This window comes from Abramis brama (assembly GCF_963993115.1).
Source record: "Abramis brama genome assembly, chromosome: 6".
Classification (NCBI taxonomy): Eukaryota; Metazoa; Chordata; class Actinopteri; order Cypriniformes; family Leuciscidae; genus Abramis; species Abramis brama.
This window is the reverse complement of record NC_139968.1, coordinates 17,526,392-17,545,535: the sequence shown is the minus strand read 5'-3', so window position 1 is coordinate 17,545,535 and position 19,144 is coordinate 17,526,392. Positions and strand designations below refer to the sequence as shown.

General features: G+C 39.2%; 1 protein-coding gene across 4 annotated transcripts; it reads left to right on the top strand.

The window, feature by feature from the left end:
- Window positions 1-78: 78 nt before the first annotated feature.
- On the top strand, window positions 79-17,179 carry LOC311084998 (uncharacterized protein). 4 transcript variants are annotated; one of them, XR_014606696.1, is made up of 8 exons: window positions 79-9,733; window positions 9,849-10,060; window positions 12,928-13,025; window positions 13,120-13,211; window positions 13,736-13,853; window positions 14,665-14,769; window positions 14,850-15,238; window positions 16,235-17,177. XR_014606696.1 is itself a non-coding variant. In XM_084117372.1 (7 exons), the coding sequence occupies exons 2-7, from the start codon at window positions 10,032-10,034 to the stop codon at window positions 15,029-15,031; spliced, it is 624 nt and encodes a 207-aa protein (XP_083973498.1). In that variant the 5' UTR covers window positions 79-9,733; window positions 9,849-10,031; the 3' UTR covers window positions 15,032-17,178. The 4 variants fall into 4 exon arrangements, 2 of the variants coding, with proteins under 2 accessions (XP_083973498.1, XP_083973497.1); XM_084117372.1 differs by having other exon boundaries at window positions 14,850-17,178; XR_014606695.1 differs by lacking the exons at window positions 79-9,733; window positions 9,849-10,060 and having other exon boundaries at window positions 12,139-13,025; window positions 16,235-17,178.
- The last annotated feature ends 1,965 nt before the right edge of the window (window positions 17,180-19,144 follow it).

Below are 19,144 nucleotides of genomic sequence, written 5' to 3'. Positions count from 1 at the left end.
GCTGAAACCCAATTTTACTATGTGATTATTCAGATCAGACACATTTCTCTTAAGAAATACTACCTCAGTGACCCCCATGAAATTTCCATCAGTATAGAACTAAAAAGGAAATCTGACATGAGACTTTAAATCTGATAAAATAAACATTACTGCTAATAATTCACTTCTAATTGACTTTTACAGACAGTTGCACCCTTCATTTGCAAAATTAAAAATGTCTTCGTTGTCAAAATTTGCATAATTCATGCAAATTTCAAAGCATTATGGAGAAATATCAACATTCAAATCACCATTATGTACTCATTAAATTAAAATGAGGCTTGAAAAATCCTAGACTCAGTCCCCAGATGGAACCGAAGACTAATGCGTTAATGATAAAGTGGATGGTGTTGCTCTGGGTCAAAATATATAATTAGTGGGGGGGCTTCACAACACATTAGCAAAGAGTAATCCAATTAAATTGACGCTGGCAACATTTGAAGGGTTTATTTATCATTTTCATTACTCATTTGTCATTCTAATTTTAATTAACCACATATTCGAGTGACTACGGTAAGTGCTAGATGCTGAGTTTGTGCATCAATTACAGGTGACTCGAACCTGTTGTAAAAATAAGTTTCACAATATAACAATTATTGTGGCACAAATGAGCAACTTTCCAGTTCTACTAGTCTACTTGGGTTCACCTCCAGTAAATACGACTTTGACCGAGAAAACAGTAACTTTTTTAAAGATAAAAGACGGAACTTTACTCTAGAGTAAGAATGGAATAATTTACTTGCATGCTCTTAAGGTTTCATGTCACTTCATCTTTATAAATATAGTAACAAAAATAAGAAGTGCTAAAGACTAAATATCACTTAAAACAGATAATTTGTGAAGTCATATGGACTATGCACACATTTCTACACTCAAATATGACAAGGTAACACTTAAAAAGTGCAAATTGTCCTGAGTATCGGGAGATTTCCAGGACCTCATTGCTTTAGACCCTAAAAACATCTAAGAATTACTTTCTTGCTAGACAGAAGTTAATTTGCACAACAACGTGCAATTCCATTGCAATGCATCCATTAAATCCTCATCTCTTGTTAAGCATTTATCTCCCTCAATTAATAGGAATCAAAGTCGTGGCCAAGGGCGAGAGAATATAACCAACAGAAGCAGCTTTCATTCCGCCGCGCCCTGTGCAATCACAGAGAAAGATTAGCGCACTTCATCCACAGCACTTTGTCCCACTGATTTACCAGAGAGAGAGAGAGAGAAACCAAGAGAAAAAAATAAAAATAACTGGGGGCGAGTGATGAATGAACAGCAAAGAGGCTGTGACTGATCAGTATTGAAAACCTGTGCTGCTCTAAACGTGTGAAAAGTGAACCTGGGAAAAGAACTCTGATGTCCACCATGATGGAGTGGCTCGCCAAAAGCCCGGACCCAGAGACGCGTTTCCAGAAATATAGCGAGTACCAGAGTATGATGAATGTCCCAACTTCGCTGAAAGCCAATATCACGGCAGCGAGATTGAAGAAGTGAAACTCTCACTGATTTTGCGTGGTCATTTTTAGACATTCAGACAAAGCAAATTCAGTTCTTTATTCATGAAAATGTTGACATTGCGAATTATTCAGAAATAACCATCTTGCTCCATTACTGAGTGCAGTCGATATCATCGGGTCTAAAAATATTTTTGACAGATATTTTGAAGCAAGTTAATACCTTAGGCCACATTATGCCTTGCTGACATCCATGCTTTTGAGGTGTTGGCTCTTTTCATGAGGAAACGTGCGAGGAATTTGTGATCGCTGTTGGGGCATGTACAAAACAGCGCTAAAAACTGTCCTTTGTACTCGCTGAAAAGCAACCACTGTTGAATCACGCAGAGTGGTGTTTCAATAAATAAAGTAACAAGACATGCTGTGTGAGTAAATGTACCTTTTTAATGGAAATATCCTGCAGTTCGGATCAGGTAGAGCGCTTTTCCCTCGCAAGGATACCTGACCATGCAAGAACGTCCTGAAGAATTTCAGTCAATTTAGCTAAACCCACTTTCCTCATTAACTCAGTCATTTTCACTCTCACAGCAAATGGGAACAACATAAATATAAATCATTGAATACTAAATTGGAGTCAGTGGCTTTCTTTTTCTCTGGATATAATAATTTATTCAAAAATTAATTCAAATGCAATTGATAGATAGATACATTAATTAAAACATTTTTGTGGTGGCCCTAAAAGTGAAAAGAGGTGATAATGTGCAACTGTCCTGATATCAAAATGAAGAATAACAGCTTTGTTAAAGGAACGGAATTCTTGAAAAGAAAAACTGATTAAGTAATTTGTATGGAAGCTTGTTTTTTTTTAAAGATAATTGCGACTTTTTATCTCATAATTGACAGTTTATATCTCACAATTGTGACTTTATAACACGCAATTGCGACTTTATATCATGCAGTTCTGACTTTATATCTCACAATTGCGTGTTATAAAGTAAGAATTGTGTGGTATAAACATGCAATTCTGAGAAAAAAAGTCTGAATTGCGAGTTTATATCTCACAATTCTGACTTAATTGTAGGAAATTGCGACTTTATATCACGTAATTGACATGTTTTGTAAACTCGCAATTGTGAGAAAAAAAGTCGCAATTACCTTCTTTTATTTTTTATTCTGTGGCGGAAACACGCTTCCATAAGTTTGCAATAATCTTTTATCATTATTTCTTTAAAGGAATGTACATTTAAAAAATACCATTAAAACATCAATCTATCTATTACATTTCAGCTAGATTTCTTTATCATGGACGCTCTTATTTGCTATTGACCTTAGGAGATGGAGTCATTAGGAGGTGAATAACCTGCAGTAGAACCGAGCAATGCAGGATTACTTTTCTGCTCAACAAATCCAATTCTATTCCATTCTGGAGCCGATATTCTTGTGGATGTTTGCCAAAGTATAACTTGTGAGGGAAGATGCTCCTAGCCCAGCACTTAAGACCATCTCCTTTAAGGAGCAACACTGCACAATTTCTCTGACCAGTAATGGCTATGATTTCCAGGAGATGTCCGAATGGAAAAATCAATGTGTTGATCTGTTTTGACGTGTAGAAGCTGAGAAGGACTTGCTTTAATGATAGGAACACTGCTATAAATGGCTCTTGAAAAAGCTGACAAGGACCAGACCCCAATGCTATTTTTGACCACGGCAACAACGGCGTAACCCTCATACCCCTGTATCTGTTCAAACACAGTAAACAAGCTTTAGATCCAACATAATGGCCTCATGTGGCCATTTGTTACTTCTGGCTAAATGACTTGCTGCCTCAGAGGATCATTCACACAATATGAACCCTTTGTAACCCAATGACAAGCTCACATTGATTAAATTTTTTCATCAAATGTCAGCGACGACTGATGGCTGACATTTGTTGTAAATATTCCAAAGAATGGCCTCCTTCCACAATGTCCTTCCAGATTCCAGGGAGATGAAACACAACTGATTATCATGGACGATGTGTACGCCGTTATCAAAACCAAACGTGCGAGAGATCTTCATCAACAGAAAATTATTTGCAATTAGCCCAATTAATGGGTGCATATGTTTGTGTAATTTCTCATATCCACCTACTCAGGAGCAATTTTACACAAGATATTAGATGGTAAATAACTATAAGAGGAGATTTTACATATTTGGTTCCTGATAATTTAACATGTTTTAATTGAAAATCTCTTCTAAAATGGACATTTACCTTTTATACATTTTTGTGTGCATAAAAAACCCCCATCCATACTGCAACATGAAAAGGCATGCAAGTATATTTCCCAAACGGTTGTTAATTATTCATAAATAATGAGTATTCATAAATATTGAATAAACATTCATTTGAATCTGACTCGAACCTTGTATTTGACATGCATTTTCTTTGAAGACATCTTGAAACTGAATCTTGGTTATTTTTTTATCATGGTTTAATTCAAACTTGACGGATATCCTCACATTTATGACATTAAAATCACATCTTGACAAGAAACAAGCTATAAAATGGTTGATATTCCAAAGATTTTGTGGGCACAGTGGTTCAAACACTTCAAGTTCTCATTAATTTTTTATAGTGCTTTCGATTGATTTAGTGGTCCATGGAGTCTGTGCCAAAGCGACAAACCCTGACCATTTCTGTTTACAGAGAATTCATAATTTATATCGCTAGTATTAATGTGAACTTGAGATCATCCTAATAGCTCAAACTCTTTGAGAACACCCAGAACAATCACATGAATGAAAAATGTTCATATTTTCCTGACGACACATGTTCTGATACGCTCGACTGCTCTGCTTTGAAAACTCTCAAAAGGAAGAACTCCTGCTATTCTCAGCTGTCATTTATCTAATTGGAAAGCATATTAATACTCAAAAAAAAAAAGGAGGATTGGAAAGCCTTACATCTCACTTCCCATGACACACTGTTCATAGGAGTGCACATGGTAACACAGACTCCTCAACAAATTCAAGCTGGCAACTCAAGCAAGACTGCAGGGTTGACTGGTTCGCTAGCATGTGTAATATAACCAGATAGACAGCCAGGATGTCAATCTAGCGTTGTGCAGAACTTGAGGAATGCATCAGGGGTTCCCTTGAGGTCTGTAAAAGGTCCACAGCTTTCATTATGTGGTCTAGAGGGGGTTCACTTAAGCTTGTTAAGTAGAGACGCAGGAACCGTATCAAGAACAGTTCAAACAAGTTCAATCATACGCTAAATGCCATAAAAAATTAACTAAATGATTTTTCTAAAGAAGGAAGTGAACTGAACAGTGCTGTCTGCAGTTTCGGTCATGTGGACTTTCTTACAACACAAAGTTCATTCAAGCGTGCTATTCTTTCAGTTCTACTTCTCAGAAACACACTATATGTGACCATATGGACATTTTTGTCTCTTTCAGTTTTTGCTTTTTTGATCATTTTGCCTTTGTTAATGCCAGCTGCATAAATTTGGCCACAGGTGTATGTGTATTTTTGGAACGTTACCATTTCACCCCCATTTCCTTTAATTAATCTATTTTACTCTAGGTACACAAAATAGTTCCACTTTGAGGACAAACATTTCTCCATTGAAATCCATTAAAATTGCAATTTTTAATCCCAGGGCCATTCAACTATAAAAGGATGCAGTCTTTGTTAATAGGCTTTCATTCTGTAAGGCTTCAAAATTTACATTTTTACTATTTTTACCAGATGGTGCTGTTTTCTCAGGTTTGGCCTATAAAGCAAATACTTGCTTTAAAGCCAGTTGGATAAATTATGCAGCTATAATTGTGTAGGTGTGTTGGTATGGATGTCAGAGTGTGGTTTGTGTGTAATAAAAACAATGTGTGTGTGTGTGTGTTTGTGCTTTCAATATTTGAGAGAGAAAAACTGTACTGCAAATCACAAATCCAACCACTGTGCACCAGTGGATCTTTTGCTAGCATCTACTGCTAATTTTACTGAAAGCTCCTTTTTTTAGACAACGGGATCATCAACTATTAAACTGCATATAAATCAAAACTGCCTCCCGTTACCAAATGAAGTATTGAACCCATGAAGAGGAAACGACTGTGAAGCTTTGGGGGCGTTAATGGACTCGGTCTACTTCATCTAGATATTTGGTTAAAATGTTGCTTTTTTTACTGAAATTTATCAAAATAAAAAAAATATGATAAAAAAGGATGCATGAGGCTAGAAAAAAAAAGTATATTTCAAGTATAAAAAATTAATACCTAAATTGGAACATATAGTATACTTAAAGTGCAAAAATAATATATAAATAGTAAACAATCAGTATGATGTTATGTTCACTTAAATAAAACTTACAAGTATACTTAATACTAAACTAGTAGTTTACTGAGAGTATACTTCAAAGTGTACTTTCATAAACAAAACAAAAAAATTCTACATGTATTAAAATAGTAAACTACTAGTACTTATAAGTTTACTTGTAGCCTAGTACAGATTCAGTACAAATCAGAAACGTAGTTGTGAACTATATGCACTTGAATTTGAATACTGTTACTCTTACAATACACTTATATACTAAAATTGGGCCTATTTAGTCCCAAGCAGTATTGAAATAGTACACTTACAAGTTTACTACTGGTACATTGATATTAGTATACTTGCAAAAATGCCAACCCGTTCTCATCAATCTGCATATAAATAACATGACTTTACACTTTCAAATTACGTGTTATGCATACGCCAAAGTCAAATTTTGTGCGCAATTTTCATACGCCAATCCTTCCCATTAACTTTGGTGGAGAGCAGATGCGTCCAAATACCACGCATCACCTTCAACATCACCAGCGAGGCTCGTTCGCCCAGTTCACCTGATGCACGTAGCCCACATCTTCAAACGGGTAAGGAAGGGCAACAGTCCTTTTTTGTAATAAGATCACGGTGTTAACTGTATTATTTTAATTATTTCAGTGTTTCTGCATCACGTTACATGGGGTCATGTGTCAAAATGGCAACGAATGCGTTTAAATTAGTTGGTGAACAGTGGGCCGATATCGGCTTCTACTGAATGTTAAACAGACCTGTTGCAGTTTGAAACTAGAAAACAAAGTTTGTTGAGACAAACTTTAAGTTGGCTTGAGAAAGCCGGACCAGAGAGTTTGAAGAAGTTAAAAGTAGTTAGAAGTTTAAAGTAGTTAGAAGTTTGAAGTAGTTTGAAGTTTAAAGTAGTTTAAATTTTGATTGATAAATTAGTTAGAAAGAAAGAATAGTAAGAAAGAAAAAATATTAGTTAGAAAGAAAAAGAAAGATAGATAGATTAGTTAGAAAGAAAGAAAGATAAGTTAAAAAGAAAGATTAGTTAGAAAGATAGATTAGAAAGAAAGATTAGTTAGAAAGCAAGAATGAATGAAAGAAAGAAAGACAGATTAGTTAGAAAGCAAGAAAGAAAGATTAGTTAGAAAGAAAGAAAGAAAAAAGAAAGAAAGATTAGTAAGAAAGAAAGAAAAAAAAAGATTAGGTAGAAAGAAAGAAAGAAAAAGATTAGGTAGAAAGAAAGAAAAAGATTAGGTAGAAAGAAAGAAAGAAAGGGTTATGTAGAAAGAAAGAATGGAAGAAAGAATGGTGGATTAGTTAGTTAGAAAGAAAGAAAGATGGATTAGTTAGAAAGAAAGAAAAATGGATTAGTTCAAAAGAAAGAAAAATAGATTAGTTAGAATGAAAGAAAGAAAGACTGATTAGTTAGAAAGAAAGAAAAATTGATTAGTAAGAAAGAAAGATAGAAAGAAAGATTAGGTATAAAGAAAGAAAGAAAGAAAGAAAGAAAGAAAGAAAGAAAGAAAGAAAGAAAGAAAGAAAGAAAAAGAAAGAAAGAAAAGATTAGGTAGAACGAAAGAAAGAAAAATTAGATAGATAGATAGATAGATAGATAGATAGATAGATAGATAGATAGATAGATAGATAGAAAAGGTTTGAAGAGATAGATAGATAGATAGATAGATAGATAGATAGATAGATAGATAGATAGATAGATAGATAGATAGATAGATAGATAAGAATTCTAATGTGGTTTGTTATTTTTACTTCCAAACAGTTGGTACTTCTCCATGTGCTAGTTCCTCCATCACATCTTCACCATGTACTAGCTACACTGTAAAAAATTAAACCGTGATTTTTATGGTAAAAAAACTGCAGTTTTTTACTAATATACTAATATATAGAAGCTGCACAGTGTCATTCACACAAACACCATCACGGTAACACACATGAAATTTTAAAAATGCAATAAACATTAATTTAACAACATTAAATGTAACATAAAACCCTAATGTACATAACTGATTAAAAAAAAACGAAGAAAACTATGAAGAAACATAGTTATTTCAACAAAAATACATCAAATGTGAAGTGTCACACAGGGAACTGTGGGACTGTCAAAAACGGTATTTTACAGTAAAATTACATTAAATGTACCATTAGTTCTATCACAGTTATTTACCGTATATAGTACGGAAACTTTCTGTTAACCAATTAACAGTTTTTCACTGTAGCATTTTTACAGTCTTTTACCATTAAAATTACGATAATTTTTTACAGTGTACCAAGATCCTGGTAAGTAGAAAAACTCTACTTTAAAAACACTTTTCATAATAAGGTATGCTTCAAATGAAAACAGATGTAAGTAGCTGTAAGGCTGTACAGTATTGCAAAAATGGTGGTTGAGTCTAAGCAGGGCGTAAATTCAAATATACCCACATATGTAGTTCATGGTCCACAAGTGGCTGTAATATTTCAGGTTACTGAAGACCATACTAGACAGCATTGTCATTTGCATCCTTGTTGGATTTGAAATGGGTACACTGACAATACATAAATGGGTGATCTAGTAGTTTATTGTCATTGAAAGCTGTACTATAATTTATTTCAGGCTGGCAAAGTGAATGCAGATGCTTTTCAGGGGAGCTTTCTGCAATACGTATACTGCAACTCTGAAGTGGACCAACTTCTGGGAAAGGAGCCATTTGTTTGTCCAGCCTGTAGCCCTGAAATGGTGGCTGTTTCAGTGGATGGCAACAGAAAACTCTACAGGTTCCAGAAAACAAACCAGTGAGTTTTGTGTGCACATTAAAAACAGCCAATTTAGGCCCTGTTTACACGAGAACGCTCGCGGGTGAAAACGTACAAATATTTGATCAGATGTGCCTTTAGTTTAGACGGCGACTGCGTTTTGGGGGCCTAAAAACGCAAAAAAGTGAAACCACCCTCCAGAGTGGAAATCTTAAAAACGATCCACCGTCGCGTTCCCGTCTAAAGGGAAAAAACGCAAAAAAGTCTACTAGGGAGAGAAGTAGAAGGAAGGTTGTACGCAGGCGCGCGGACTTGGTGTTGTTGTGTGGCAGTGCTTCACATTGCCACCTAGCCGCCTGGAGTGCTGCATACTACATCGAATTTCACACACTTTTGCGTCACCATATGCGTTTTCACTTCAGATCGTTTCCGTGTAAACATAGCCTTAGTTAATGAATTTACTTGCTATTAACATTATCATAAGAATATAGTTCTCATTTTGTTATTTAAAATTTAAGCTGTTGATGCTGTAGCTGTTGAATGTAATTTCTATGTTAGAATGTAATATCTATGTTAGACTTTGTAACCTTTAAAAAAGTGCCATATAAATACTATTATTATTATTGTTATTGTTGTTATTACAGTTGTTATCCAAAATACATTTTATTGTAGGAGTCAAGAGCCAGGGTTCTTTGATGGAGTGTTTTTAGCCCAAGACTCTGAGGTGTCCAATTTTGTTGAGGAAGTCCAGGGGGGCTGTCAGTCAGGCTGAGAAATAGGTATCTCAGGCTTATTTTATAACTAATTATGTGTTGAGATGGCAATGGCAGGGTGCTGAGCTTAGCGATGCTGTCGAATTTCACAAAGAGTGAAGTTGTAGAGTTGGATGAAAAAAATGCAGCTAGATTCTAATCCAGGTACTAGTTACAGATTAAAGATGGGTAAGGCAATCAAAGACAAAATCTTGACTGTAATTGTTGGTGTGTTTGAGCGTACAGCCCTGCTATTAATGTCCTTGAATGAACTACTGACATGTTGAAACAATATACTTTGGTAGACGGCAGGAAAAGCGATGTGTGGGGAATCCCACTGGACAGCAGCAAGAGAGACATCGAAGCAGGCCAACAAGTTGGATGAAGAAGGTGTAGAAATTGCTGTGTGCAGGCATGGATTCCTCCTCAAAGGTTGGTATTGGTCTTGATAAATTGCAATTAAAAATATTTGTATGATGATGATGATGATCTGAAGCCTATTCTTCATTGTGAAATGTGCTCTCTACTTATTTCTATTTTCCAATAGGTCTGAATATGTATAGAGGAGAAATCTTTGCATATCCAATGTTTCTCCAAAAGGAGTTCCAGAGTGCTACATTTTTGGCCATGGATTTGACCTGCCGTTATGTGCCATACCTGGAGAAGGTGTCAGAAGCTCTGATTCATCTTCAACCTCTTCAGAAAATGAGACATTGTTTGTCCATGATGCATGCCAAAGCCCACAATACAAAATGCAAGGTGACTTGACTTTTACATTTCAGAGTATGATGTAGCCAACAATTAACGTAAAGTGCCACAATGAATGACATTGTGACCCAAACAGCAGCAACCCAGGAGTGTGTTTTGAGTTGTACATGAGCCCCTGTGTGCTGTCCTCTAAAGCTGGTGACCTCGGGATATGCATCGATCTTGATCACCCTGCTGTCCATTGTCATGATTCCTGTCTTGTGTTCCCCTTGTCTTGTGTGGACTTGTTATTTCCTGTTCTGTGCCATGTTTTGTAGTCCTTTGTAGTTTTCTAGTTTATTAGTCTTCCCAGGTGTTTCTAATTAGCCACACCCCCTTGTTATCTTGTTTAGCTTGTTGGTCCCTGTGTATTTATAGCCCTTGTATTTCACTTGTTACTTGGTCAGTTGTTGTACATGTAATGGTTGCCTCTGTGATTCCCTGGTTTTGTTCCTTTGAGTTTTGTGTTCCATGTTTCTTATTACTTTATTAAAATACCCTGCGTTTAGATCCTCGTCTTCACCTGTCTTCCTCAGCAACGTTACAGAACAACTGACCAAAATATGGATCTAGCAGGAGGTAAAGAGGATCCTTTGAAAGTGCTTTGCTCCATTTTTCAGGACGGTCAGTCTATTGAGGGGTATGTGGAGAAGTTTTTGACTTGCTGTCATCTAGCACCATTAGATGAATCCCAGCTTATGGACCTTTTTTGGAGCGGGCTGGATGAGAACATTGCCCAAATGATGCTGGAGGAATATCCTGGCTGGACCCTGGCCCAATATATAAATCTGGCTCTGCAGTTGTGTGGATCTCCCTTCACTGTGGGCGAAGTGGAGGAGGATTCACCTTTAAGACTTTTTTTGGGGGGGAGCTATACAGCCGAAGCTCCGTCGGCCGTGGAGCGTGGTCAACCGCAGATCGCACCATCAGCCAGCACAATTGCGTCCACTGGACCCGTCCGAGGGTGGAGAGGACTGGTGTCCAAGCTGGCTGATCTGCCACTGACATCTGCCCGAGCAGCCGATCTCCCGAGATTTTCACTGGTCTCAGCGCTCTCAATTCCCCAGGCCCCCATGCCAGAATCTCGTTCCGCCGAGACCACCGATCCAGAGACTGTTCACGTCACGTCTGCCGATCCAGAGACTGTTCACGTCACGTCTGCCGATCCAGAGACTGTTCACGTCACGTCTGCCGATCCAGAGACTGTCCACGTCACGTCTGCCGATCCAGAGACTGTCCACGTCACGTCTGCCGATCCAGAGACTGTCCACGTCACGTCTGCCGATCCAGAGACTGTCCACGTCACGTCTGCCGATCCAGAGACTGTTCAGGTCACGTCTGCAGATCCAAGGACTGTTCACGACACGTCTGCAGATCCAAGGACTGTTCACGTCACGTCTGCCGATCCAGAGACTGTTCACGTCACGCCCGCCGAGCCAGTGTCTCCGGACAAGATGGCCGCTGCCGAGCCAGTGTCTTCGGACAAGATGGCCGCCGCCGAGCCGGTGTCTGTTCCTGTGCCTGAGCCGGTGTCTGTTCCTGAGCCGGTGTCTGTTCCTGTGCCTGAGCCAGTGTCTGTTCCTGTGCCTGAGCCGGTGTCCGTTCCTGAGCCGGTGTCTGTTCCTGTGCCATGGTCGCCTCCCTGGCCGCCTGAAGGGTCGTCTCCGCCCTGGCCGCCTGAAGGGTCGTCTCCGCCCTGGCCGCCTGAAGGGTCGTCTCCGCCCTGGCCGCCTGAAGGGTCGTCTCCGCCCTGGCCGCCTGAAGGGTCGTCTCCGCCCTGGCCGCCTGAAGGGTCGTCTCCGCCCTGGCCGCCTGAAGGGTCGTCTCCGCCCTGGCCGCCTGAAGGATCGTCTCCTCCCTGGCCGCCTGAAGGGTCGTCTTCTCCCTGGCCGCCTGAAGGGTCGTCTCCGCCCTGGCCGCCTGAGGGGTCGTCTCCGCCCTGGCCGCCTGAGGGGTCGTCTCCTCCCTGGCCGCCTGAAGGGTCGTCTCCGCCCTGTCCGCCTGAACGGTCGTCTCCTCCCTGGCCGCCTGAAGGGTCGTCTCCTCCCTGGCCGCCTGATGGGTCGTCTCCGCCCTGGCCGCCTGAAGGATCGTCTCCGCCCTGGCCGCCTGAAGGATCGTCTCCGCCCTGGCCGCCTGAACGGTCGTCTCCGCCCTGGCCGCCTGAAGGGTCGTCTCCGCCCTGGCCGCCTGAAGGGTCGTCTCCGCCCTGGCCGCCTGAAGGGTCGTCTCCGCCCTGGCCGCCTGAACCAACTGCTCCACCCTGGTCGCCTGCACCGCCTGTTCCGCCCTGGCCTCCTGAACCGCCTGCTCCGCCCTGGTCGCCTGCACTGCCTGCTCCGCCCTGGCCTCCCATCTTGGCGCAGTCTCCAGGTCCTCTTCCATTCCACGGACCTGGCCCTCCATCCCTCCCCGTTCCACCTCTGCTCCACCACCCTCCTTGACTTTTATTTATTTTTGTGTGTGGAGCGTCTGGAATCCGCTCTTTAAAGGGGGGGCTCTGTCATGATTCCTGTCTTGTGTTCCCCTTGTCTTGTGTGGACTTGTTATTTCCTGTTCTGTGCCATGTTTTGTAGTCCTTTGTAGTTTTCTAGTTTATTAGTCTTCCCAGGTGTTTCTAATTAGCCACACCCCCTTGTTATCTTGTTTAGCTTGTTGGTCCCTGTGTATTTATAGCCCTTGTATTTCACTTGTTACTTGGTCAGTTGTTGTACATGTAATGGTTGCCTCTGTGATTCCCTGGTTTTGTTCCTTTGAGTTTTGTGTTCCATGTTTCTTATTACTTTATTAAAATACCCTGCGTTTAGATCCTCGTCTTCACCTGTCTTCCTCAGCAACGTTACATCCATACTGTTTAACAAGTCCACTGCTTCCTGTAGATTCTGTGGAATGCAAGGAACCAGGAAGGTGCTGGAACCACTCTTGGTGAAGAAGTGGAGCAAGTCAACAGTTTTCTCTCCAGATGTGGCCAAGTCAGGTTTGTAAGGTTCTTTGCCCCCTGCTAGCCTGCAAATGTACACATTAACATTTTATTGTTTCAATTTATTGTGTTTTTCTATTGTTCTTTAAAGTAAGAACTGATATGCTTATTGTCCATGCTATTGGGTGGAATCAGCGTAAAGAGAATGGCCTCCACATTGCCTTGTCTTCCAGATTCAAAAAGGTATGTTAATGTATTGAAAAATGATTAACTATATTAAACAGTCAAATTTGAGCCTAAAAGTCCACCCAAAAGGCATCACACTGTTACCCCCATGTAGACATTGTAGGAGTGCAGGTCCTCAGCTATGTATATGTAGTTTGTTAGAGAATTTACAGTTAAAGACCCAAGGACCAGATATGATTAATTAAGACCCAGAGTCAGAAGTGCAGTCAATCTAAGACAAGAGTCAGAATTATAATTAATTGAAGAGAATTTTTACTGAAGATAGTTTGCAGTTTCATCAGCAGAAGTCAGCTTCAAGACTCACTAGGTGTGTTCGTAGGCCACTCCCTGTAGAGACAGTTTTACATCATAATTATACTCCTTACGAAGGTCTAAACTACTTCATTACTTCAGGTTGAGTGATTCTGATTGGCTAAGAAATAGATAGTACATTTCCACACATGGACTGATAGGCAGAAGCATCTATTCATCAATGACAACCAGACCCTGAATTAGGTATGGGTTGATCCCTTGTTTTGCAGACAGTAGAAAAGACCTCAGATGTGACAGAAAGCCTGAAGACAATGCAGGACCAGTTGCATTGCAGTGATGACATGCTAAAACTAAGGGTTGTTGATGTCAAGCAGTGGGCAAGTAGCGGTAAGGACAATGGTATAATTTGGTCGTAAATCATGTAGCTGTAAGCTTAATGTTAAATTATGGTGTGGGGATGGGCACTATTTGATGGTCAAGTCATAAGTCTTCAGTTAGTATTTTGACTTAAAGAAATTAAACTTTTTAGCAATGAAAATAGAATGATTGGTGCAACAACAATATCATTTGAGTTAGTAAATGAGAGGCCAAGCACAATGTGCCAGTATGACCCAATATCCAGGGCTCCATGTTTGCAGCATTCATGAATGCTCAGTTTGTAAATCTGATATTTTCAAAAGGCACTTGTTGGTTCATATTCTTGGTGCAAGTATCTCAGTTGTTTTCTACAGATCTATTTTCTGTTTCCAATGAGCAGATATGAACATTTTTACTTTCACATGTTACTTCTGTCAGTTTAGAGGATACACTTTTTTCATCATTGGAAGTTCAGCCTATTGGTGGAGCTAGAATAAAGCTCATGGGGTCACCAAATTTGATGTGTGGATATAGGGGACATAATTCCTCATAAATTACTTTCATAAGGAAAGACAGTGGACAATGGACTGCCATTAACTCAGACTACAGCAAAATGATGATAAAGATATCACACAGAGTAGATGCCTATGCCTCTTTGTTGCTTGGTCCCTAATTGTTGCAGTCAGTGGAGGTCCAATACGTTTAGAGAAAACATACAAGATACAAGATAGATAGCTGTCCAAATTAAATATTGTCCTAAAGTCTGTCTGTAGCTGCTTTATTATGTGCAAGTAACATAACTTAAGTGTGTTTGAAACATATTAGTTTCTTTTTCCTTTAGGAAATGCAGCAGCCAGTCCTGTTGATGCGCGTGGTTTACAGATCTCCATCGAAGCACTCTTTTTGAACATTTGTCAGAAGAAGCACTACCTTTATAGACAGAATGGTATGTATTAGTAAATGTAAGTAATGCAGATGTAAGTTAAGGCAGCTCTTGTAATACCTTTGTTTTTGCTCTTATTACAGATCGCAACAAAAGGCGTCTGAGGATTAGTCAGAAGACTGCCCAAGAAAAGAAACGCTTGCTAGAAGAGATCCAGAGATACAGCCAACAACCTGATGGTGACCTTGTGGACACAAACTCAGTTGTGCAGAAACTCTCCAACAAAGCCGCAGAGAGCATGATCTGGCCTTGGCAGGAACAGTAGCCTGGTTAAAACCAGACCCTTCTCAGTTGAAACTGAGTATAGGGTCTGGGGAAGCTATGTAGACAAATCATTACCAAAGGGGCGTCACCAACCGACGTAGCTCAAATTCCTCTTGGCGCAATTTGATAGTCTTAAAACCAATCAGATCGATGAAGGAGATGACGTATGCTTCGAGTGTTGTTCTTTGCTCCGGTTTTAACGAAAACGGTAAGTTTAAATCGCTCAAAACAGACGCGATAGCTGATTCGTTTATATACTGTCTATGATTCGAACGAGTGATGTTCCACGGCGGCAACCGGCGTCACATATTGACGCTAAAGGGTGCCCTTTGCGTCGGATATTGAAGAAATTTCAAAAGCGTCAGTATTATGACGCCCTAGGATGAGAATGCGTTGCATGTAAATCCCTCCCCAAACGTTTCCGATTGGTGCCGCGATTTCAGCGGCACAGTAATGAGTTTGAATGGGCTCTTCTCCAGACTATCCTGGAGAGAGAATTAAAATTCGCCGGAAGTAGTCTGGGTTTTCCCAGGCTACAGGAACAGAACACTTGTGAAGGATATGATGCAGCACTCTCAGTACCTTAAGGACTCAGTAGCTGATGGCCACCATTTCAGTGTGCACACAAACAGGAAGTAAGTGTAAATCAAACTATCTGGCTTTATGCACTTTAAAATTAATAGGTCAAACTATTTTCAATTAAAAGCAATCATGCTTGTATTGGCTCAAGAACTAAGGATAAATTCCCTTCAAAGATTATTTTATCCAATAATGATTATTTTTTCCAATTTGAGAATGGTCATAACATTTATAAGCTCTCTCTGATTAAAGGGGGCTTAAGTGTTATTTCAAAAACGCTGTTGGACATTGAAATCAACCCAAACAAACACACCCCTCTCTTCAATGCTCCGCCTCCAAAACTCAGGCTCCAATCCTAACAGCCCTGCTCCGATTCAGTCTCGAACCCCGATCCCCCTGCCAGCCAGTCGAGCGCACTAACAATGACACTAAACACCGCGTTCACTACCAGTCGTCAGCGCGACTCACTATGTCCTCCGTTACACACACACAATCCAAGAGTGGATGTCATAGCAGAAGCTTCATTTTCCAGTGATTTCTTCTGAGCTTTTCTCTTTTGTATTGATTCTTTTGTATTGACGGTAATTCCATTACTCTTCATTACTCTTCATGTGTGAACTTATAGGCTATCCGAATGGATTCATAGAGGAGGGTTCCAAGGGCCTCATCAGTCTACTTAAGAGAAGACTGCAAGACCTCCGACTCAAACAGCAGACTGTAGCATGCACGTACAGAGGCATTCTCGAACCAACCCCTAGGCTGGTGGTAGAGGAGGAAGGGAAATGGATGGAGAAATGGACTGGCAACGTGACATCAGCTCTGAGGATGAGGATAATAATGATGCAGAGGTGGGGACTCAAGTCATTTGACTTGGGACTCAAGTCACAGTTGTAGCCTAATCGCTTTTGCTTTGACTTGTACTTAGATGTACGTTTCTGAATTCTTGACCAAAGATCCTGGGTTTAAAAAAAAAGTTAGATGTGAAAGTGATGAGATTTGTTCCAGCAGACAACTGAATTTAAATGGAATGATTGAATTTATTGAAGTTGAAACTGACTATAGAACTATGCACGCACGCACTTGGTTTGTCATAAATGCTGTTTTACACTGCTGTAATTATCAGTAGCCATAGCCAGATTTTAGTATTGTTTCTGTTTTGCAAAAACCTTCTATCTTCAATTTTGGTATTGATAGTTTGCACAGTTCTCCATGTTGTACGCTTTCTCTCAGACGTGAGCCCATTTTTGTTTATTCTGCTCTGTCAAATGCATAGCATCTATTGTTATCCATTTTCTACTCTCTTTTATGTAGTGAAATTGTAATATTCATAATACTCATTGTAATATTGTATGCAAATGATAATGTCTGTAAATACTTGCTGATACCTGTATATATGTGTATGCAAACAGAAATATAAATTTGATTGATCATCAGACTATTGAGTTGACTTTGGCTCATCACACGTCAAACCTTATGAGAAGAAAGAACTGAGAGAGAACCTAAAGTACTTTTGGAACATTAGAAGTCACAGTCACACCAGGTTCCATATTAAGATAGATGTACGTACATACTGATTAACTTACATACTGTACACAGTTAGACACTGGCAGTGTAACATGCTTCAATACTGACTGTAGAACCATTATAGAGGCTTGTCTAAATCTATATAAATCATATAGTTAACCACGTTATACCGAGGATCGGTTAGCAGGGTTGGGTCAGATTACTTTGAAATGCTCTAAATACAATATTAGTAATGATTTACGTAATATATCTTTTAGCAACAACCCAAGATGGTGTATTATTTTAAGAAGCTCAGTGATCTGAAGCCATGCAAAGTGTAAGACCATCTGATTATCAACTCATCCCATGGTATGAATAAGCCACAAATAAGATGTGGAGACTGTCACCTACAAAGTTCATAATGGTGTCATCTTCAGAAATACATGTAGGAAACTTTATAAACAGAGGGGTATTAAGGCTACAGCATAATATAATCCTGGCTATTTATGACCATTCAGGTGGTTTGGAGGGGCTAAAGCACTTCAAAAACAACCACTTTGAATGTTGTCGCTCGATTGAATGGGCTTTATCAGTGGTTATATCTCAACCTCCAATTGCAAGAAAAACACTAATGTTTCAAAAACTACAATTCCCTATAGCCACGCCATGTAGCTTGATACAAATCAGCACTACAGTTTGTAGTTCTTCTGGTTTTCAAAGTAGGGTTGTAAAAAGATATTTCTACTGAATATATCAAATATCTAGTACAGCCAAACTAGTAAATACACTGCATCTAGATGATCTATGTTAGCAAAAAGTAAATATGTTTGTTTATATCAGATATTTGAGCCAAAACAGGAGTGGAACGCGCAAACTCCGCCCACAATACAATGCACTTCCGTACCTTTATGCTATCAAATAAATATATATTAAAAGTGATAGCCTTAACATGAACATATCGTTTTTTTGTTTTGTTTTTTTACAAAAACATAGCTTACAGATATAATAATATGTGTTAGTGTTAACAGTAAGGTTATTCTTAACACCAAATCTGGCTATACCTGGAGCACTGCAAGGCTTTTAAAGGTTACTTAGACAGTAGCTTCTATGAAACGTGTTTATTGTCCAAAACAGAAAGACTATGTAGTGAGAAAAACAGCATGTTTAAACCAGTTTTTTTTTTTTTTTTTTTTTTTTTTTTACATTGGCAGGACCGTTCACATTTCATGAAAACCAAACCAAACATTTGTTGATGTAAGACTAACCAACTGATCAGCTACAATGCAAACTGTAGTTTTCTGGGTGGAAGGTTGTGAAATGGCAAACTGCACAATATAACAATTTGACTTTTGGATGATGGATTTTCTAATATATATAAGTGCAATGTGTAGCCCTACAGTGAATCTGTGGTGCAGTGGATAAGGTGGTGTATGCATCCTTCACCTTCATCACAGCCTCAACACATCACATAAACATTATCCCAAAAATAATCTTTCCTGTTTCTTTTCCATTACAATACAGTGAATCAGAGTATGATTTGATGTTCATAAATTTAGTATAGTATGAGGTCCTTGCCAACATCCAGACCCACTGAATAAATAATGAAACACAGAATTATAAACAAATACTTTTTATTCATGTTCACTCAATTCAGTGCAAAATAACTTTGTGGGCACAATATTTTTTTTTTTGGCTCTTTGCGGACCTTCCTTTATCACACAGTCATTTGTATGTTCTCCTGTGGTTCCCAAGATGGGGCCAGTCCTTTTGGCTGAAAGAAATGGCAAAAAAAAAAAAAAAAAAAGTTGTTAATTAAATGATGTATTTAATTTCTAAAATATGTTAAAAATAAGGATAGCCTCTGACATAACTGTAACTCTGTAACTATTTACCCTCAAGCAAATAAAAAATTAGCATACCAATTATGGCTCAGTCATCTCTTGGTGTAACGCCACTAAAAACAGCAGTACATGCAAGTTGTAGTTGTGACCAAGCTTAAAAAAACAGATGCCACATGTGGAGATGTCTCAGT